The 22,575-nt window shown below is 51.2% G+C and overlaps 1 protein-coding gene across 1 annotated transcript; it reads right to left on the reverse strand.

Annotated features, from left to right (window-relative positions):
* Nucleotides 1–8,758: 8,758 nt before the first annotated feature.
* Nucleotides 8,759–11,212, reverse strand: LOC120996849 (indolethylamine N-methyltransferase-like). Its single transcript, XM_040426793.1, has 3 exons — nt 10,960–11,212; nt 9,473–9,680; nt 8,759–9,375 (listed from the first exon to the last, which is right to left on the reverse strand). The coding sequence occupies exons 1-3, from the start codon at nt 11,111–11,113 to the stop codon at nt 8,937–8,939; spliced, it is 801 nt and encodes a 266-aa protein (XP_040282727.1). The 5' UTR covers nt 11,114–11,212; the 3' UTR covers nt 8,759–8,936.
* Nucleotides 11,213–22,575: the final 11,363 nt, after the last annotated feature.

Raw genomic sequence — 22,575 nt, forward strand, 5'->3', positions numbered from 1 at the left:
GTGAACCTGGCTGGTGCACCCAACCAGCTGTTCCAGAGGCTGGGCAGGATCAGATGCCTCTCCTGGGTCACAGAGCTGGTGTGACTGGCCAGAAGGGCCCAGTTTCCCACACCTCTTGGAAGTAGGTAGAGATGCCCTGGGGTGAACTGGGTGGTCGCATCCCACCAGCAGTTCCAGGGGACTGGGTAGGAGTCCCTCACTCCTCCCGCTAGAAAAGAGAAGAGTATACCTTGTCATTTTGAGAGAGAGAACCGTGAATGGGAACGAACCTGGCTGGTGCACCCGACCAGCAGTTCCAGAGGATGGGCAGGATCAGACGCCTCTCCTCGGTCACAGAGCTGGTGTTCCTGGCCAGGGGGGCCCCATTTTCCACACCTCTTGGAGGAAGGTTGAGATGCCCCGGGGGTGAACTGGGTGGTCGCATCCCACCAGCAGTTCAAAGGACCTGGGTAGGAGTCCCTCACTCCTCCCGCTGGCAAAGAGAAGGGCATACCTTTGCCGGTTTGAGAGAGAGAAACGGGGATGAGAGCAAACCTGGCTGTCGCACCCGAATAGCAGTTCCAGGGGCTGGGCAGGATCAGACGCCTCTCCTGGGTCACAGAGCTGGTGTGCCTGGCCAAGGGGGCCCCGTTTACCACACCTCTTGGAAGAAGGTAGAGATGCCCCGGGGGTGAACTGGCTGGTCACATCCCACCAGCCGTTCCAGGGGCCTAGGCAGGAGTCCCTCACTCCTCCCGCTGGCAAAGAGAAGGGCATACCTTGTCGGTTTGAGAGAGAAAATCGTGAATGAGAGCGAACCTGACTGGTGCACCCGTCAAGCAGTTCCAGAGGATAGGCAAGATCAGATGCCTCTCCTGGGTTAATGAGCTGGTGTTCCTGGCCAGGGGGCCTCGTTTCCCACACCTCTTGGAAGAAGGTAGAGATGCCCCGGGGGTTAACTGGGTGGTTGCATCCCACCAGCAGTTCCAGTGGCCTGGGTAGGAGTCCCTCACTCCTCCCGCTAGAAAAGAGAAGGGTATACCTTGTCGTTTTGAGAGAGAGAACTGTGAATGGGAACAAACCTGGCTGGTGCACCCGACCAGCAGTTTCAGAGGATGGGCAGGATCAGACGCCTCTCCTCGGTCACAGAGCTGGTGTGCCTGGCCAGGGGGGCCCCATTTTCCACACCTCTTGGAGGAAGGTAAAGATGCCCCGGGGGTGAACTGGGTGGTCGCATCCCACCAGCAGTTCAAGGGGCCTGGGTAGGAGTCCCTCACTCCTCCTGCTGTCAAAGAGAAGGACATACCTTTGCCGGTTTGAGAGAGAGAAACAGGGATGAGAGCGAACCTGGCTGTCGCACCCTAATAGCAGTTCCAGGGGCTGGGCAGGATCAGACGCCTCTCCTCGGTCACAGAGCTGGTGTGCCTGGCCAGGGGGGCCCCGTTTACCACACCTCTTGGAAGAAGGTAGAGATGCCCCGGGGGTGAACTGGGTGGTCACATCCCACCAGCAGTTCCAGGGGCCTAGGCAGGAGTCCCTCACTCCTCCCGCTGGCAAAGAGAAGGGCATACCTTGCCAGTTTGAGAGAGAAATCCGTGAATGAGAGCGAACCTGACTGGTGCATCCGACCAGCAGTTCCAGAGACTGGGCAGGATCAGATGCCTCTCCTGGGTTACAGAGCTGGTGTGCCTGGCCAGGGGGGCACCGTTTCCCACACATCTTGGAAGAAGGTAGAGATGCCCCGGGGGTTAACTGGGTGGTCGCATCCCACCAGCAGTTCCAGAGCCTGGGCAGGAGTCCCTCACTCCTCCTGCTGGCAAAGGGAAGGGCATACCTTGCCAGTTTGAGAGAGAGAACCGTGAATGAGAGCGAACCTGGCTGGTGCACCCAACCAGCAGTTCCAGAGGCTGGGCAGGATCAGACGCCTCTCCTGGATCACAGAGCTGGTGTGTCTGGCCAGGAGTCCCCGTTTACCACACCTCTTGGACGAAGGTAGAGATGGCCCGGGGGTGAACTGGGTGGTCGCATCCCACCAGCAGTTCCAGGAGCCTTGGTAGGAGTCACTCACTACTCCCGCTGGCAAAGAGAAGGGCATACCTTGCCAGTTTGAGAGAGAGAACCGTGAATGAGAGTGAACCTGGCTGGTGTACCCGACCAGCAGTTCCAGAGGCTGGGCAGGATCAGACACCTCTCATGGGTCACAGAGCTGGTGTGCCTTGCCAGGGGGGCCCCGTTTCCCACACCTCTTGGAAGAAGGTAGAGATGCCCCGGGGGTTAACTGGGTGGTCACATTCTACGAGCAGTTCCAGGGGCCTGGGTAGGAGTCCCTCACTCCTCCCGCTGGCAAAGAGAAGGGCATGCCTTGCCGGTTTGAGAGAGAGAACTGTGAATGAGAGTGAACCTGGCTGGTGCACCCAACCAGCTGTTCCAGAGGCTGGGCAGGATCAGATGCCTCTCCTGGGTCACAGAGCTGGTGTGACTGGCCAGAAGGGCCCAGTTTCCCACACCTCTTGGAAGAAGGTAGAGATGCACCGGGGGTGAACTGGGTGGTCGCATCCCACCAGCAGTTCCAGGGGCCTGGACAGGAGTCCCTCACTCCTCTCGCTGGCAAAGATAAGGGCATACCTTGCCAGTTTGAGAGAGAGCACCGTGAATGAGAGCGAACCTGGCTGGTGCACCCGACCAGCAGTTCCAGAGGCTAGGCAGGATCAGACTCCTCTCGTGGGTCACAGAGCTGGTGTGCCTGGCCAGGGGGGCCCCGTTTCCCACACCTCTTGCTAGAAGGTAGAGATGCCCCAGGGGTGAACTGGGTGGTTGCATCCCACCAACAGTTCCAGGGGCCTGGGTAGGAGTCCCTCACTCCTCCCGCTGGCAAAGAGAAGGGTATACCTTGTCGTTTTGAGAGAGAGAACCATGAATGGGAACGAACCTGGCCGGTGCACCCGACCAGCAGTTCCAGAGGATGGGCAGGATCAGACGCCTCTCCAGGGTCACAGAGCTGGTGTGCCTGGCCAGGGGGGCCCCATTTTCCACACCTCTTGGAAGAAGGTAGAAATGCCCTGGGGGTTAACTGGGTGGTCTCATCCCACCAGCAGTTCAAGGGGCCTGGGTAGGAGTCCATCACTCCTCCCGCTGGCAAAGAGAAGGGCATACCTTTTGCCGGTTTGAAAGAGAGAAACGGAGATGAGAGCGAACCTGGCTGTCGCCCCCGAAAAGCTATTCGAGGACTGGGCAGGATTAAACGTCACTCCTGGGTCACTGGGCTTCTGTGCCTGGCCAGGGGTTCCCCGTTTACCACACCTCTTGGAAGAAGGTAGAGATGCCCCAGGGGTGAACTGGGTGGTCGCATCCCACCAGCAGTTTCAGGGGCCTGGACAGGAGTCCCTCACTCCTTCCGCTGGCAAAGAGAAGGGCATACCTTGCCGGTTTGAAAGAGAGAACCATGAATGAGAGCGAACCTGGCTGGTGCACCAGACCAGCAGTTTCAGAGGCTGGGCAGGTTCAGACTACTCTCCTGGGTCACAGAGCTGGTGTGCCTGGCCAGGTGGGCCCCATTTCCCACACCTCTTTGAAGAAGGTAGAGATGCCTCGGGGGTGAACTGGGTGGTCGCATCCCACCAGCAGTTCCAGGGGCTTGGGTAGGAGTCCCTCACTCCTCCCGCTGGCAAAGAGAAGGGCAGGCTTTGTCATTTTGAGAGAGAGAACCGTAAATGGGAACGAACCTGGCTGGTGCACCCGACCAGCAGTTCCAGGGGCCGGGCGGGATCAGATGCCTCTCATCGGTCACAGAGTTGGTGTGCCAGGCCAGGGGAACTTCATTTCCCACTCCCCGAGGAAGAAGGTAGAAACCCCGACCGGCTTAGGCAGCCTGGCAGCGTCCAGGGTTCAAGCGCCTCTGCCAGGACGCGAGGTGCCACACTTCCCCGCTCCATAACTCGGAAGGTTTCCTGGCGTCTTGGCAAAGTCCCTCTATCTATGTCTCTATATCTATAGTTAGATAGATGAGGTGCTTTCTCCACCCTCTGATCTTCTGTGTGGTTTATCTCCTCCACCTAGGATCGATTTGGCATATTGTGACCCGGCGAATAGGGACCCTCCCTCGGCTGGACTTTGAAGTCCATGCCTGCTGATGGCGAGAGTGTCCTCTCTCTCTTCTAGCCCGGGTTTGATGTTGTGAGTGACCCGGTGGGTAGGGCAAGAGACCCCTGACCTTCTCCCTATGTTTAACAGAACTTTGGACTTGCGATTTTGAAGCACATAACCGATGAGAGAGAACTCGATGGGGGCATCCCACCAGCAGTTGCAGGGGCCTGCGCAGGAGCCCCCCACTCCACCCACTGCTAAAGAGAAGGGCGGACCTTGTCGGTTTGAGAGAGAGGACCGGGAATAAGAGCGAACCTGGCTGTCGCACCCGACCAGCAGTTCCAGGGGCTGGGCAGGTTGGGTCGCCTCACACCGGTCACAGAGGTGGTGTGTCACGCTAGGGCTAGCCCCGTTTCCCACACCTTGCGGAAGAAGGTAGTGAGGCCCCGGGGGTAAACTGGGTGGGCACATCCCACCAGCAGAGAGGGCCGGGAATGAGAGCGAACCTAGCTGTCGCACCCGACCAGCAGTTCCAGGGGCTGGGCAGGATCATACTCCTCTCCTGGGTCACAGAGCTGGTGTGCCTGGCCAGGTGGGCCCCATTTCCCACACCTCTTGGAAGAAGGTAGAGATGCCTCGGGGGTGAACTGGGTGGTCGCATCCCACCAGCAGTTCCAGGGGCTTGGGTAGGAGTCCCTCACTCCTCCCGCTGGCAAAGAGAAGGGCAGGCTTTGTCATTTTGAGAGAGAGAACCGTAAATGGGAACGAACCTGGCTGGTGCACCCGACCAGCAGTTCCAGGGGCCGGGCGGGATCAGATGCCTCTCATCGGTCACAGAGTTGGTGTGCCAGGCCAGGGGAGCGTCATTTCCCACTCCCCGAGGAAGAAGGTAGAAACCCCGACCGGCTTAGGCAGCCTGGCAGCGTCCAGGGTTCAAGCGTCTCTGCCAGGACGCGAGGTGCCACACTTCCCCGCTCCATAACCTGGAAGGTTTCCTGGCGTCTTGGCAAAGTCCCTCTATCTATGTCTCTATATCTATAGTTAGATAGATAAGGTGCTTTCTCCACCCTCTGATCTTCTGTGTGGTTTATCTCCTCCACCTAGGATCGATTTGGCATATTGTGACCCGGCGAATAGGGACCCTCCCTCGGCTGGACTTTGAAGTCCATGCCTGCTGATGGCGAGAGTGTCCTCTCTCTCTTCTAGCCCGGGTTTGATGTTGTGAGTGACCCGGTGGGTAGGGCAAGAGACCCCTGACCTTCTCCCTATGTTTAACAGAACTTTGGACTTGCGATTTTGAAGCACATAACCGATGAGAGAGAACTCGATGGGGGCATCCCACCAGCAGTTGCAGGGGCCTGCGCAGGAGCCCCCCACTCCACCCACTGCTAAAGAGAAGGGCGGACCTTGTCGGTTTGAGAGAGAGGACCGGGAATGAGAGCGAACCTGGCTGTCGCACCCGACCAGCAGTTCCAGGGGCTGGGCAGGTTGGGTCGCCTCACACCGGTCACAGAGGTGGTGTGTCACGCTAGGGCTAGCCCCGTTTCCCACACCTTGCGGAAGAAGGTAGTGAGGCCCCGGGGGTAAACTGGGTGGGCACATCCCACCAGCAGAGAGGGCCGGGAATGAGAGCGAACCTAGCTGTCGCACCCGACCAGCAGTTCCAGGGGCTGGGCAGGATCATACTCCTCTCCTGGGTCACAGAGCTGGTGTGCCTGGCCAGGGGGGCCCCGTTTCCCACACCTCTTGGAAGAAGGTAGAGATGCCCCGGGGGTGAACTGGGTGGTTGCATCCCACCAGCATTTCCAGGGGCCTGGGCAGGAGTCCCACACTCCTCTTGCTGGTAAAGAGAAGGGCAAACTATGTTGATTTGAGAGAGAGGACCGGGAATGAGAGCGAACCTGATTGTCGCACCCGACCAGCAGTTCCAGAGGCTGGGCAGGTTGAGGGGCCTCTCTCTGGTAAAATATGTGGTGTGTCACGCCAGGGGAGCCCCATTTCCCACACCTTGCGGAAGAAGGTAGAGAGGCCCCGGGGAGTGAACTGGGTGGGCGCATCCCACCAGCAGTTCCAGGGGCCTGGGGAGTAGCCCCCCACCTTCCGCTTTCAAAGAGAAGGGCGGACTATGTGGTTTTGAGAAAGAGAGAACTGTGAATGAGGGTGCACCTAATAGGTGCACCCGACAAGCAGTTCCAGCGGCTGGGCATGTTGGGTCCCCCTTTCCCCTTTCACAGAGGTGGTGTGTCATGCCAGGGGAGCCCAGTCTCCCACACCTTGCGGAAGAAGGTAGAGAGGCCCCGGGGGGTGAAATGGGTAAGCGCATCCCACCAGCAGTTCCAGGGGCCTGGGGAGTAGCCCCCCACCTTCCGCTTTCAAAGAGAAGGGCGGACTATGTGGTTTTGAGAAAGAGAGAACTGTGAATGAGGGTGCACCTAATAGGTGCACCCGACAAGCAGTTCCAGCGGCTGGGCATGTTGGGTCCCCCTTTCCCCTTTCACAGAGGTGGTGTGTCATGCCAGGGGAGCCCAGTCTCCCACACCTTGCGGAAGAAGGTAGAGAGGCCCCGGGGGGTGAAATGGGTAAGCGCATCCCACCAGCAGTTCCAGGGGCCCGGGGAGGAGCCCCCACTCCTCCCGCTGGCAAAGAGAAGGGCACACTTTGTCGTTTTAAGAAAGAGAGAACCGTGAATGAGGGAGCACCTAATAGGTGCACCCGACCAGCAGTTCCAGCGGCTGGGCATGTTGGGTCCCTCTTTCCCCTTTCACAGAGGTGGTGTCATGCCAGGGGAGCCCAGTCTCCCACACCTTGCGGAAGAAGGTAGAGAGGCCCCGGGGGATGAACTGGGTGGGCGCGTCCCACCGGCAGTTCCAGGGGCCTGGGGAGGAGCCCCCCATTCCTCCCGCTTGCAAATAGAAGGGCGGACTATGTCATTTTGAGAAAGAGAGAACCGTGAATGAGGGTGCACCTAATAGGTGCACCCGACCAGCAGTTCCAGCGGCTGGGCATGTTGGGTCCCCCTTTCCCTTGTCACGGAGGTGGTGTGTCATGCCAGGGGAGCCTAGTCTCCCACACCTTGCGGAAGAAGGTAGAGAGGCTCCGGGGGGTGAACTGGGTGGGCGCATCCTACCAGCAGTTCCAGGGGCCTGGGGAGGAGCCCCCCACTCCTCCCGCTTGCAAAGAGAAGGGCAGACTATGTTGTTTTGAGAAAGAGAGAACCGTGAATGAGGGTGCACCTAATAGGTGCACCCGACCAGCAGTTCCAGCGGCTGGGCATGTTGGTTCCCCATTTCCCCTTTCACAGAGGTTGTGTGTCATGCCAGGGGAGCCCAGTCTCCCACACCTTGCGGAAGAAGGTAGAGAGGCTCCAGGGGGTGAACTGGGTGGGAGCAGCAGTTCCAGGGGCCTAGGGGGGGGGGGGCAGTCCTCCTGCTGGCAAAGAGAAGGGCGGACTATGTTGTTTTGAGAAAGAGAGAACCGTGAATGAGGGTGCACCTAATAGGTGCACCCGACCAGCAGTTCCATGGCCTTGGATGGTACAGACATCTCTCCTATGGTGCCCCAGGCTCCCGTGCCAAGGAGTAGTTCCATGGAAGCGATAGAGAGAAGGAGGTACCCACCGCTGGTTCACTTGAAGGCAGACAAGTGTCAGCAGATATCTGCCAAGCCGTCAGCCCTGTGGCTGCCATTACACGGGCTGTCAACAGTTAATCCTGTTCGAGACGCCTAACCCTAATACTGGCCTTAATATACTTAACCCTAATACTAATCCTAACCCTAAAACTGACCATAACCTTAAATACAACCCCCAATACCTCACACAGTGACCATAATATATGACTGTCCACATATATCTGTACCCACTGCATCTTTAAACCCTTACCCCTGACACATAGTATACACACAGAACACTGATATGTCAGGTACGAGGTATAATAGTTGCCTTTTGTACAGATATATAGTATAAAAAGCAGTGTATTGATACATCAGAACATGGTTCTGGTGCTGTATTTGACTTATAAGTTTGGTTCTGGTGCTATATTTGGTGTTGATTTTGTTGCTGTATTTGACTTATAGGCTTAGTTCTGATGCTGTATTCATGCAGTGAACTTAGTTCTGGTACTGTGTTTGACTTATAGGCTTGGTTCTAGTGCTGTATGCATGTAGTGGTCTTTGTTTTTGCTCTTTATTTGTGTTTTAAACATGCAGCTGATGTTCTAATACCATCCATTCACATCTGAGTTTGGGTGACTGTCACAGATCCTGTTATTCCTGCATGCAAGACTTGTTTGTCTAGTAAAGAGGCAGCATCTTGAGCAGACCCCATTATAGTCAATGGATTCTCTTCAGCTCAGGAGTTGGTAAATCTTGCCCCTCTAATGACCATGCAGTTGCTAGGGTCTCTATCATGTCTAGTATCTGGGATTGCACATGTGTGTGTGTGTGTGTGTGTGTGTGTGTGTGTGTGTGTGTGATCCCAACATGAAAACAGAACTAGCTGCCTCCTTTTATTGATTTAAAGCCCATTTACCTATACCGCCTTTTGCCTTTTTGCTGCCTTTTCCTCACCCTTCACCTCCCTAGGCACATGGCCCTCAGTCCCTAGTTACACAACTGAATCCAGCAGTTGGAAAAAATGTAGAATGAAATTTAAATTAAACACCACAAGCCCTTTAATAATGCAGACAAAAACTTGATAATTATAAAGAAGTTTTATTAGTTTTCTGATTAATTGATGGGAAAAAGCTGATACTTTGAGATTCCATTTTTGTTTTCAAGAATTAAAAAGATAGTGCTACTGCCACTTTCTGGTACTAAGGCATCAATGCATGCACTATTGCAATTTCATTCTGCCTATGTGAAGAACTGACTTGCTTTTACACATCTTTAACTTTTTTCGCCAGAATAAAAATTCCAGAAGTGTGATTGCAGATATCAAACATAGGCTTGTCAAATTCTCTGTGGAGAACTTCCAGGTCCTCAATGACAAACCCTGTATCTGTTACGACTTTTCTAAGAAATTGCTCACTTAGGTTGATGATGGAGAAATGCATTTTTCCACATCGAAAAATAGTGCCTCCTAATACGCTACCAATAATCAGATGACCGCCCATTTTCAGCAAGCCTGAGAGATTTTTGATAACATTTGCATAGGCCTCTTCATCTTTGCAGGCACATTCAAGGCAGCCTACAGTCAGGACACAATCAGCTTTGGGTAAGACGAGAGGGTGAAGAGGACTGCTCTTGGTGACATCACATGGCACTACTCTTTTCAATGTCTTCCTCAGTTTTTCTTCCTTCTCTGCAATTTTTCCACTAAGTAGGAAATTAAAATGTATTATAACATTGCTTTTATAAATGAGACAAGTTTAAAGGAATACTCTTTGTCTACCTTTGAGGTTTAAACACATACCTACGTCCTTCTAAGTCACAGACAAAGTTCAAAACAGGCGTCCAGTCAAACAACCCAGGCTCGTTTCTTCGCCATTTCTCCAGGTATTCCCTGTTCAGATCTGTAAAATCTGCAGCCGTAATCTCCTTGAAGGCCTCACATGCAGACAATTCTTGGTAAATGGCAGGACCAGGACCAATGTCTATCATCAAGTCCCCTTTTACGCCACCTGAGTACAGAGAAACAATTATAAATGCAATATAGGTCATAATAACTTAGCTATGTGGTACCTGCATGGCCATATTAGAGAGTATTACCATATTAACATGCATTTTCCCTGATTTGGTCCATAGGATGGTGGAGACATGCCACAAACTAGCATGCGTTCTATGTCTTAATTGGCATGTCTTATTATATTTTGACCTTCAAGGGAACATAATGAAAATCCTGAGGTGCACGTCCAAGCAGTCAGGTTTCTGCATGAAATTTTGGAAGTCAAAACCAGGAGTGAATTAAAAAAGGAGAAGTCGCGGATCTGTCCTTTATACTTTCTCTCCTTCTATGATCCACTTTAGATTTTGGCTTCCAAAACTGCATGCAGAAACCTGACCGTGTGGCCACACCCTAAAAGAACACGGCTTTGTCTAGCCCAGGGGTAGGCAACCTCCGGCTCCCAGCTCTTGTGAAACTACAACTCCCAGTATGCATACTTGCTCTGCTCTTCTAAGAACTCTCATAGAATTGAATGGAGCATGCTGGGAATTGTAGTTTCACAACAGCTGGGAGCCGGAGGTTGCCTACCCCTGGTCTAGCCCCTACTGTATTATGGGTCTTTCTCAAGCAGTTTTGACCTGTGTATGCACAGAAGGCGCATGGACGTACTGTAGCTATGAGGATAACATACACACAGCTGAAAAAAGAGAAGGCTAGGAGAGAGGACAGAACAGGGAACTGTGAGCTTAAAGTGTCACTAACTTTTTATACAACTTTTGATATGTCATAAAGACATATCAAAAGTTATTACCGATGGTGTTTTGAGTGCAGAGCCCCCACCGTTCTCTTAAATTAGGGGAAGGAAGCTATCATGCACTCTCACCACGCTGGGGAGGAAGGAATAGAGGCAAGCTTGTGCAGTGAGGAGAAACAGTGCAACATGCTCACACCTCTTTCCCCTCGTTCTACAGAATGGTGGGGATCTTATCACTCATTAATATTCACATCAGTTTTTTACTATTTTTTGTCTTTGAAAGTACTTTACAGCAAAAAATCAGGCAATTAAGCTTTGCTAAGTGAGTAGCTTGTTCTTTAGTTACATACGTTATATCTGCAACACACATTGAAGGAGAGGTAGATGTGAGATACAGTAGGTACGATAGACAGAAAGACAGACAAAGACAGACCGACAGACCGACAGACGGATAGATAGATAGATAGATAGATAGATAGATAGATAGATAGATAGATAGAATTTTAAACATATATAAAGTATTCGATTTCTCTGGAGTTACCTGATGTGAAAGCTTTGTGCAGTTTTCTCAGAATGAAGTTTAGATATCCATCTTTAATGAAGACTCCTGAAACAGCTCCATAATAAGTATCTAAATAAATCTGAGAATCAAAATTTTCTTGGTATAACTTTGGTCCGGTGAATGCAGTTGTCATTTTAGCAGTTCCAGTTCTCCAGCAGTTCCCTGTAACATCTGTGTTCTCAGGCGTAGTCCAGTTCCTTTTATAGCTATGTTCTGAGGTGCTATCAGATAGGCTGATCCCATTCAGCTGTTAATAAGTAAACACGCAGGCACATGTTTTTATGGTTATCTATATTATAAAAATGAAAGTCTCTCTGTCTGTCTGTCTATCTACCTGTCCTCTATAGGCATCCAGATGCCTAAACCAATCGTCACTAAATTTGGCACATAGGAACATCGGGTGTCTGGGAAGGTTTTCGTAAAGGTCTCAGTTCTCTAGGACGCACCGTCCTGAGATATTCCCAAAAAATGTATTAGCCAATAGGAGCTCTCAGGTTCTTCACTTATATCCTAACTGCCATACACACAGTCACATGACCCTTATTAGCCAATAGAAACTTGCACGTCCTTGAGTCTTGACATACACAGTTACACCAGGTTTCCCCAACAACTTAGCTCTTTTTCTTTCAATGTTATATGAGACAGTGGAGGTCACTGTTAAGGGGGTGGGGTGCTGTAGCGATCACTGTTAAGAGGAAGGACACTGTGGAGGTCACAATTAAAAGGGTTGTCCGAGTTATGGAAAAAAAAAGATATAGCACTGTAAATGTGATGGTCAGCGATATACAACTAAGCTAAGCAAGTTTTAGGCAAAACATTTTTTCATCATTTCCCTGGTTCTCTTCTGGCCCTTTGTTTACTTGCAATAAAAACAATCTCTGCCCCTCCCCCTGCACTGCTAAGGGAGTGAGTATAAGTGCTGCCCTGAGTGACATGTCTGCCTGCTGGGAGACTCAGCAGCATGTTGTATGTGTAGGACTACAAGTCCCAGCTGTATAATGACACTGCTAAGGGAGTGGATATAAGAGCTGCCCTGAGTGACATGTCTGCCTGCTGGGAGACTCAGCAGCATGTTGTATGTGTAGGACTACAAGTCCCAGCTGTATAATGACACTGCTAAGGGAGTGGATATAAGAGCTGCCCTGAGTGACATGTCTGCCTGCTGGGAGATTCAGCAGCATGTTGTATGTGTAGGACTACAAGTCCCAGCTGTATAATGACACTGCTAAGGGAGTGAGTATAAGTGCTGCCCTGAGTGACATGTCTTCCTGCTGGGAGACTCTGCAGCATGTTGTAAGTATAGAACTACAAGTCCCAGCTGTATAATGACACTGCTAAGGGAGTGAATACAAGAGCTGCCCTGAGTGACATATCTGCCTGCTGGGAGACTCAGCAGCATGTTATATGTATAGAACTACAGGTCCCAGCTGTATAATGACACTGCTAAGGGAGTGAATACAAGTGCTGCCCTGAGTGACATGTCTGCCTGCTGGGAGACTCAGCAGCATGTTGTATGTGTAGGACTACAAGTCCCAGCTGTATAATGACACTGCTAAGGGAGTGAGTATAAGTGCTGCCCTGAGTGACATGTCTGCCTGCTGGGAGACTCAGCAGCATGTTGTATGTGTAGGACTACAAGTCCCAGCTGTATAATGACACTGCTAAGGAAGTGAGTATAAGTGCTGCCCTGAGTGACATGTCTGCCTGCTGGGAGACTCAGCAGCATGTTGTATGTGTAGGACTACAAGTCCCAGCTGTATAATGACACTGCTAAGGAAGTGAGTATAAGTGCTGCCCTGAGTGACATGTCTGCCTGCTGGGAGACTCAGCAGCATGCTGTATGTGTAGGACTACAAGTTCCAGCTATATAATGACAAAGCTAAGGGAGTGAGTATAAGTGCTGCCCTGAGTGACATGTCTGCCTGCTGGGAGACTCAGCAGCATGCTGTATGTGTAGAACTACAGGTCCCAGCTGTATAATGACACTGCTAATACACACAGGATCTTCCCCTTACCTGCAATGCTCTGCAGAACTCTTTCAGCTCCTGTGCCCAGCATTTGTCTCCTCACTGCCTGCAGATACACAGTAAACACTTCAGCCCTGAGTCTGTGCAGCTGAAGGGGTTAAGAATCCTGGGAGAGAGCAATAAGCAGCAGCAGTGCAGGGGGGGCGTGGCCAGCACAGTGATGTCTGGTTTACAGGCTTGTAAACGACCTTTATCAGAGCAGGGAGAGAAGCTGACATCACAGGTCATGTGACCCTCAGTTAAATCTGAGAAACCAGCCACTAGAGAGAAACTGAGTTAATTGGAAAGCTGTTACATTTGCGTAGTTAGAAACATAGAAAGAATTCAAAAATAACTCGGACAACCCCTTTAAGGGAACGGAGTGCTGTCGAGGTCACTCTTAAAGGGATATAATGCTGTGGAAGTCACTGTTAAAGGGGCGGGGAGCTGTGAAAGTCACAGTTAAGGGGCTGGAAACTGTTGACGTCACTGATAGGGAGGCAGGGTACTGTGGCGATCACAGTTAAGGGGGAAAGCACTGTGATGGTCACAGTTAAGGGGGTGGGGTGTTGTGGAGGTCACTGTTAAGGGGCAGGGAACTGTTGAGATGACTGTTAAGGGGGCAGGTTGCTGTGGAGATCACTGTTAAGGGGGGACGGCCACTGGTAAGTAGGCAGGTGCTGTGGAAGTCATTGTTAAGGCACGGTGGAGGTCACTGTTAAGTGGGTGGTGTTCTCTGAAATTCACTGTTAAGGGGTATAGTGCTGTGGAGGTCACTGTTAAAGGGGTGTGGTGCTGTGGAGGTCACTGTTAGGGGGACAGGGTGCTGTGGAGGATCAGGATTAGATCTGATGGTCCGCCATGTTGTCAAAGGCTACTTTCCCACTGGCGTTTTGAATTCCGTTTGTGAGATCCGTTTCAGGGCTCTCACAAACGGTTAAAAACCTATCAGTTAAGCCCTAATGCATTCTGAATGGATAAGGATCCGCTCAGAATGCATCAGTTGGGCTGCGTTTGGTCACCGTTCCGCTTTGGAGGCAGACACCGAAACGCTGCTTGCTGCGTTTTGATGCCTGTCTGACGATGCGGAGCCAAACGGATCCGTCCGGACTCACAATTGAAGTAAATGGAGACAGATCCATTTGTACTGGCTCCGCTTTGAGACGGATCCGTTTCAAAATGTTCACATCTCTGCGCATGCCCAGTAATTTCCTTTCCCTCCCATCATTGTCGGCCATCTTGGATCATCGACTTGCTGAACACTGGTAAGTATAGGAAGTTTTGTCTGTATATCTTTATTTTTTTTATCTATCTATCACTAGGGGGGGCTTCTGGCACTGGGGGGGTGTGGCTGGCACTGGGGGGGCTGGCTTTATGTGGGCTACTGGCTTTGGGGGGTGGCTGATGGCACTGGGGTGGGGGTGCTGCTGGCACTGGGGGGGCGGCTGGCACTGGGGGGGTGTGGATGGAACTTTGAGGGCTGATGGCACTGGGGGTGCGGGCTTTATGGGGCTACTGGCTCTGGGGGTGGCTGATGGCACTAGGGTGGTGGGGCTGCTGACACTGGGGGGCTGATGGCACTGGGGGGGGGGTGTGGCTGGAACTGTGGGGGCTGCTGGCACTGGGGGGTGTGTGTGGCTGGAACCGTGGGGCTGCTGGCACTGGGGGGGGGCTGGCTTTATGGGGGCTACTGGCTCTGGGGGTGGCTAATGGCACTGGGGTGGGGGGCTGATGGCACTGTGGGAGGGTTGGTTGGAACTGTGGGGGCTGCTGGCACTGGGGGGGGGCTGGCTTTATGGGGGCTACTGGATCTGGGGGTGGCTGATGGCACTGGGGTGGGGGGCTGCTGGCACTGGGGGGCTGATGGCACTGTGGGGGGGTTGGAACTGTGGGGGTTGCTGGCACTGGGGGGGTGATGGCACTGGGGGGGTGTTGCTGGAACTGTGGGGGCTGCTGGCACTGGGGGTGTGTGGCTGGAACTGTGGGGGCTGCTGGCACTGTCTTTATGGGGGCTACTGGCTCTGGGGGGTGGCTGTTGGCACTGGGGTGGGGGGCTGCTGGCACTGGGGGGCTGATGGCACTGTGGGGGGGTTGATTTGTTACTGTGGGGGCTTCTGGCACTGGGGGGGGCTGCTGCCACTGTGGGGTCTTCTGGCACTGCGGGGGCTGCTCCACTGTGGTGGGCTGCTGGCACTATGGGAGGCTGCTGGCTCTGGGGGGGATTATGGCACTTGGGGGGGATTATGGCACCTATGGGATTATTATATTATTTTTTTATTAGGGTTGTCAAAAAGTTTTATAGAAAGTTCTGTGGTGGGCAAGCACCAATTTATCTTGTATAAAGTAAGTATTTAAAAAAAAAAATTGTTGATATATCTGGAAATAGTGCTCTAAACAAGTTCCTTTAACATTATCTGCATTTTGTCTGGTATTATGTTCAGTACAGATGTCATCAAAGAAGCAAACCATTGATTGGAGACACCCACCCAGAAGCCGCCGTCGTATTCAGAGGCCGGTAAGTATAAAATCAACGCTTGCAGTTTGTACTGTTTAATTCGTTGCATTAACCAGTATGTGCTCTTATTATAGGCTTCTTCATCATCGGACGGCTCTCCAGCTGTGGCCGGCTCACCTGCCAGGGCCCGCTCGACAGTGGTGGCCTCGCCATCGTCCAGGGGAGGTGGACCAAGCACGGACCGGGGCTGTCAAGAAGTAAATATACATAATATTATTTATTTATTTTTTTAAATACATTATGGTTTAAAAAAAAAGATTTGTTTCAGCAACCTGCACCTAGAGCCGTCAGCGAGGATCCCCCAGTCGCCTCCAGAGTCCGCGGGAATGAGAGTAGCGGTCGTAGACGTGTAAGTCTTGATTAAGTAGTTCTAATTTGCATTTTGTATTCAGATTTTCAGTTAATTTTGTATTTCTTTTTCTTTCAGGGTTCCAGAGGCTCCACCAGAGAACATGAGGAGCTCGGGGTCCCTACCATTGATAACGAGCTCCTCATCCAACTGGTGGAGGCGAGTCCATCTTTATGGGAACACTCCGACCGCCACCACGCTGATCATCATCTGACCCAGCGGCTCTGGAGGGACATATGTTCTGAACTTTTTGAGACCTGGGGGAGCTTTTTGCTCCCCTGTTTTGGCCAGCCCCCTATGGTATAAGGTAGACATAGCATAGAACATGGATGTTGTATTTAAAGGATAATTCTTTACTTTCCATTTTTTTTTTTCTACAGAACTGCCAGCAGCACTCGGGAGCCTGAACAACCTCCTGAGGCGGAACCAGAACGGATCGCCAGCGCCAGCCCTCCTGTCCCTCATGCATCGGCTCAGGACAATCCGGGTCCCATACCGGAACCCTCTGCTCAACAGAGGCTCTTTGGTTTCCACCCAAATTTGAGAGCCCTGGTGAGCAGGCAGAGATCCGGTGGGCCAAATCAAACTGATTATTTGAACCTTGTAGAGGTCGTTTTCGACACTCTGGAAGGTTTTGCCGAACATCAGAAGGAGTTTAGTGCTGACTTGATTCGCCGCTGGGAGGGGGCGGAGTCGGCGATTCAATGCAGCCCTAACTACCATTATGGGCTAAGCTTAATCAGTTTGATGGACTCAATGACGCCCGAGCAGTTGCATGAGTTTAAGATCATGCTAGAGAACGGGTCATGGCAAATTATGCACCGCCCTCCGTGATGCGGAATGACAAGGGAACGGAGCCCGTGTATTGTGGATTCGCAAATGCGGTCCGCAATACGGGAACGGTACACCAGCGGTCGTGTGAACGAGCCCTAACAGGTTGCCTAGGAGACCCAGCCTGAGGCTGGATCTCCTGGGCACCCGTAGAACGCAGGTCCCCATGCCGTGCAAGGCATTGGACAGTCTCTGCACGGAATCGAGCTGCCTTGTCACACATTGGGTCCCCGCCACAGCAGCGCGAGGACCCGATGCGCTCCTTCACCCGCCGCAAACCACTTCTATGTCACGGTCAGCACTGACTGCGGCATAGAAGGGGTTAATCTGCCGGCATCGCTGTAAACGATGTCGTGGATATAGCAGGGGCCTGGCTATCAGGGTCTGCCGGACCCCTGCAGTGATCGGGCGGGCGCAGCTCCTGCACCCGCTCGATCAGCCCGCCGTGCATGTACGGCGGAATGCGCTCTGGCACAGCATCCACCGCCGTATATGCACGGCATTTTGCGTTAAGGGGTTAATCAGGTCTCCATTGGGTGTAGCACGATGAACAACAGGTCTTTATTCAGAAATAACAGAAAAAAAATATGAATATAACTTTCAGTAAGATAAGAATCTCAGCACATCTGCTTCTGGCTTTCTTCTCTCCTCAGCTCTCGCTTTGTACATGTGCAGCCAAGTCTCCGCTCCTTCCTGCCTTTTCATTTTAGCAGTACTTTATTAACAACATAACACTGTGTCTGGAAACAGGCAATCACATAATGTGATTGTTGCAATGAGCATTATTCCAACAACTTATAATTACAATATGCCAGTTCTTCACAGGAAACAACGCGTAGTATAAGGCCTCTTTCACACGGGCGTCGGGTGTGAGGGCCGGACAAGATGGGGGTGCGTTGTGGGAAAATTAGTGCCGCTTTCTGGTCTTTAGGCCCCTTTTACACGGTCGAGAATTCAGCGCGGGTGCAATGCGTGAGGTGAACTGCTGGTGGCCTAAAAAATCGGCATGTTTTGTACCCAGACCCAAACCTGGACTTCTTCACAGAAGTTTGGGTTTGGGATCAGTGTTGTGTAGATTTTATTATTTTACCTTATAACATGGTTATAAGGGAAAATAATAGCATTCCTAATACAGAATGCTTAGTAAAATGTCCATTGAGGGGTTAAAAATAATAAACAAATTTAAGTCACCCGAGAAGGGCATACCTTGCCGGTTTGAGAGAGAGAACCGTGAATGAGAGCAAACCTGGCTGGTGCACCCGACAAGCAGTTTCAGAGGTTGGGCAGGTTTAGACTACTCTCCTGGGTCACAGAGCTGGTGTGCCTGGCCAGGGGGGCTCCATTTCCCACACCTCTTGGAAGAAGGTAGAGATGGCCCGTGGGTGAACTGGGTGGTCGCATCCCACCAGCAGTTCACCTCACGCATTGCACCCGCGCTGAATTCTCGACCGTGTAAAAGGGGCCTAAAGACCAGAAAGCGGCGCTTGCATGGAGTGCCACCACCTCTTCAAAAAGCTGATCTGTGGGAGTGCCAGGAGTAGGACCCCCGCCAATCAGATATTGATTACCTATTCTGAGGATAGGTCATCAATATAAATCACTGCACAATCCCTTTAATTTGTAATTTATTAAAGAGTAAATAAACTTTTAGAAAAAAAAATTGTAATATACTTTATTTATTAATTTTCTATTTTTACTATCATTTTTCACCCCTAAAGCGCACCATTCAGTGTGCTCTTAAAACTCAGTTCTCCGTACATCGCTAACAGCTCAGCAGTGTATGGAGTACTCATTTTATGAATAGGCAGCAGCGCTGTGAGTACTGTACATTGCTGCTTCTGCCAGTGCTCCCCGAACAATTACTAACTCTTGGCATAATACATGGGTACCCTGTGTGTTGACCATTGTGTGTTGAAACCGTTGTAAGTTGAGTAATTGGTTCCAAAGACCCAAAATGTCATCCAAGATAAGAGAAAATTAAGATATAAGAAAAATAAGCAGATCACTAAGGCTACTTTCACATTAGCGTTTTAGTTTTCCGGTATTGAGATCCTTCATAGGGGCTCAATACCGGAAAAAACGCTTCCGTTTTGTCCCCATTCATTGTCAACGGGGACAAAACTGAACTGAACAGAACGGAATGCTTCAAAATGCATTCTGTTCCGTTTAGTTGCATTCCCAGACCGGAGAGCAAACCGCGGCACCTGAGGGGTTAACTACCGCAGATCGCAGCTAGCGCTCATAGAGGTCGGGACCCGGCTATGTGATTCTGCAGCCAGCTCCTGCCTCCTGTATATTAATTAATTAGAGAAGTAGCAGCCGCACAGGAAGGGGGGGGGAGACACTGCTTCCTTCTCCCCTGTGCTGCTGAGGGAACACGGAGAGCGCTGACAGATCAGTATATCGGCAAAATAGATGCCGATACCGATAACGTTCAAAATCCTGAATATCGGCCGATAATATCGGTAAAACCGATAATCGGTCGATCCCTATTAGTAACTAATCACATTTTCTTTCTTAAAATGGCTGCTGCACTTGTTTGGACATGAAGCAAGGAACTCTGGGAATGAGGGATCACCCACAATGCCATGCCTGCAGCCAATCAGCAGCCAGCCAGCCCTGTGATGTCACAGCCCTATAAATAGCCTCAGCCATCTTGGATTCAGCCATTTTCCAGTGTACTTAGTGCAGGGAGAGACGTCAGCAGGCGCTAGGGACAGTGGTAGGTAATACTTTAAAACTTTTATTTTGCTGTACAGAAGTTAAGGGAAAGGATAGGGAGGAATCATTCCACAATATTGAAGCAGAACAGGGTTCAGTAGGGAAGTTTACAGCCTGGGTAATAGGAACAATCCTATTACACCTTGCTGCACTGACTGGTGATCCAAATTGCCATTATACAGCTCTGTAATTCCAGCAAACCGTTCTTGTTATTGGGGTGCAAGTGCTGTGTGATACAGCCATTAACCGGGTTTATTACAGGGAAATATTTCTATGTCTTATTTGCCCTTGTGCGGTGCAGTTATATGTTCTTGTTGAGGGAAGTGTTGGATTTAAATATATATGTATATATGCCCTTACATATATGCATATATATTGGCCCTTGTGCATGGGCGAGTCCAGGTGGTAGGTGTATACATAGAGATGTATGTATGCCCCCTTGTCAGCATACATCTCTATGTATATAATATATTGTAGGTGGGCTTATTGCTGCCCATTCAGACCCCCTGTTTTATATATATATACAGGGCTTTTTTTCTGGCGGAACGCACCGGAACGGCGTTCCGCCACCTTTTGACATCGCAGGCTGCGATGTATCAGTGGGGAGGGACTGGGAGGAGGAGCTTGGGGCCGGTGCGTTCACTGTGCTCCGGCCCCGCCACTCCAGTACAGTTATAAAATGTGTAATTCAATTAATAATGATTCATGCTGCCCCCTCTGTAGTATAACATTCAATATATCCTACTCACAGGGCTACTGTTATATCGTAATGCAGGCCGGCCGGGCAGACGAGCGGCAGAGTGACAGACGTCACGTGGCTGCCCGGCCTACTTTATGAATGAAGCAGGCGGCGCAGGCACGTGACGTCAGTCAGTCACTCTGCCGCTCGTCTGCCCGACCGGCCTGCATTACGATATAACAGTAGCCCTGTGAGTAGGATATATTGAATGCAGTGGCGACTCTAGGAACAATGTATAGGGGGGGCACAAAGATACCACAGTCAAAAATGGGAGGGCAAAAACAAAATAAGTATATATAAATAATATTACAAAATACGAGAGAATTGCGGTCTGCAGGGATACATTTATAATAAAACAATTTACTTACAAACGAAGCTATTCAGTCGTCTGCTGTGCCGTCCTCTGCTTGCTTCCGCAGGCGCACTGTTATGGTGGATCTGTGGAAGACACACTGTTATGGGGGCATCTGTTGATGACACATTATGCCTCTCATTAGCCCTCATTATGCCTCTCATATCAGCCCTTATGCCTCATTAGCCCCCATTATAAGCCCTTATGCCTCATTAGCCCCCATTATTCCTCTTATTAGCCCCCATTATGCCTCTTATCACCCCCATATCAGCCCCCATATCAGCCCTTATGCCTCATTAGCCCCCATTATAAGCCCTTATGCCTCATTAGACCCCATTATTCCTCTTATTAGCCCCCATTATGCCTCATTAGCCCCCATTATAAGCCATTATGCCTCTTATTAGCCCACATTATGCCTCTTATTAGCACCCATATGCCTCATTAGCCCCCATATGCCTCTAATAGTCTAATTACCCCCATTGTGTCTCTAATTAGCCCCCATTATGCCTCCTATTAGCCCCCATATGCCTCCAATTAGCCCCCATATGCCTCCAATTAGCCCACATATGCCTCCTATTAGCCCCATATGCCTCCAATTAGCCCCCATAGCCCCCATATGCCTCCAATTAGCCCCCATATGCCTCCTATTAGCCCCCATATGCCTCCAATTAGCCCCCATATGCCTCCAATTAGCCCCATATGCCTCCAATTAGCCCCCATATGCCTCCAATTAGCCCCCATAGCCCCCATATGCCTCCAATTAGCCCCCATATGCCTACTAGCCCCCATATGTCTCCAATTTGCCCCCATATGCCTCAAATTAGCCCCCATATGCCTCCAATTAGCCCTCATAGCCCCCATATGCCTCCAATTAGCCCCCATATGCCTCCAATTAGCCCCATAGGCCTCCAATTAGGCCCCATATGCCTCCAATTAGGCCCCATATGCCTCCAATTAGCCCCCATATGCCTCCAATTAGCCCCCATATGACTCCAATTAGCCCCCATTATGCCCCCAGCAGCCACATTTTTTATAAAATAAAAATACCACTTACCTCTCCTGCTCCTGGACGGACGCCACCTGCAATTTTCTCCCTCCTCAGTCGACTGTGCTCTAAACTGGTGCGCACAGCGTGAGGTCACAGAGCGTCCTCACGCTGTGCGCAGCCCTGCACAGCCGACAGCCGAGGACCAGGAAGTGGTGAGTACAGACCACTTCCTGGTCCTTCGGTTCAAATGAGCGCTTCCATAATGGAAGCGCTCATTAGATAGTATTCACCTGGGGGAATCAGCGGGAGGGCAACCGGGGGGGGGCAAAGAACAGCGATGCCACTAATTGAATGTTATACTACAGAGGGGGCAGCATGAATCATTATTAATTGAATTACACATTTTATAACTGTACTGGAGCGGCAATGGGGGGTCTGTGGATGACACTGTTAAGGGGTGGGGGGTCTGTGGATGGCACTGTTATGGGGTGGGGGGGTCTGTGGATGGCACTGTTAAGGGGGGTCTGTGGATGGCACTGTTATGGGGTGGGGGGGGGTCTGTGGATGGCACTGTTATAGGATGGGGGGGGGGTCTGTAGATGGCACTGTTATAGGATGGGGGATCTGTGGATGCCATCCACAGATCCCCCATAACAGTGCCATCCACAGATCCTCCACCCCATAACAGTGCCATCCCCAGATCCCCCATTAACAGTGCCATCCCCATCTGGGGGGTTTCTTTGCTGGGTTGGACTTTTATAGCCCCCCCAAATTTTACTTGCATCCCTGTTCTCTAAGTTTTAAGGGGCGGTGAGAAAAAAAGTCCTGTGTATATATATATATATATATATATATATATATATGGATGTGCCCCAAGCATCTATAAGTATATATGTATATGTACAGTTAAACTGTGCCCAGAAGCTCCCATGGATGCCCCCCCCCCCTCTGGAATGTGCCTGCTGGGTGGGGAGAGACCGACAACTGGACAATTATGTCCAGTTTCAGCCTCTTCAAAGGACAGATGATCAATAAAGATCCTCTGCCCTTTGTCACCATCTCCGGCAGCGCCGGAGATGGTATGCCTAACAGGG

Source organism: Bufo bufo, chromosome 1 (genome assembly GCF_905171765.1).
Source record: "Bufo bufo chromosome 1, aBufBuf1.1, whole genome shotgun sequence".
Taxonomy (NCBI): domain Eukaryota; kingdom Metazoa; phylum Chordata; class Amphibia; order Anura; family Bufonidae; genus Bufo; species Bufo bufo.

Bases quoted from the DNA above. Each gene is read 5' to 3' on its own strand.
- LOC120996849 (XM_040426793.1), bottom strand. From the start codon at position 11,113: ATGACAACTGCATTCACCGGACCAAAGTTATACCAAGAAAATTTTGAT. The intron at 9,681-10,959 runs GTAACTCCAGAG...CTCTGTACTCAG, and splicing joins GCACAAAGCTTTCACATCAG to GTGGCGTAAAAGGGGACTTG. The intron at 9,376-9,472 runs GTATGTGTTTAA...TTTCCTACTTAG, and splicing joins TGTGACTTAGAAGGACGTAG to TGGAAAAATTGCAGAGAAGG.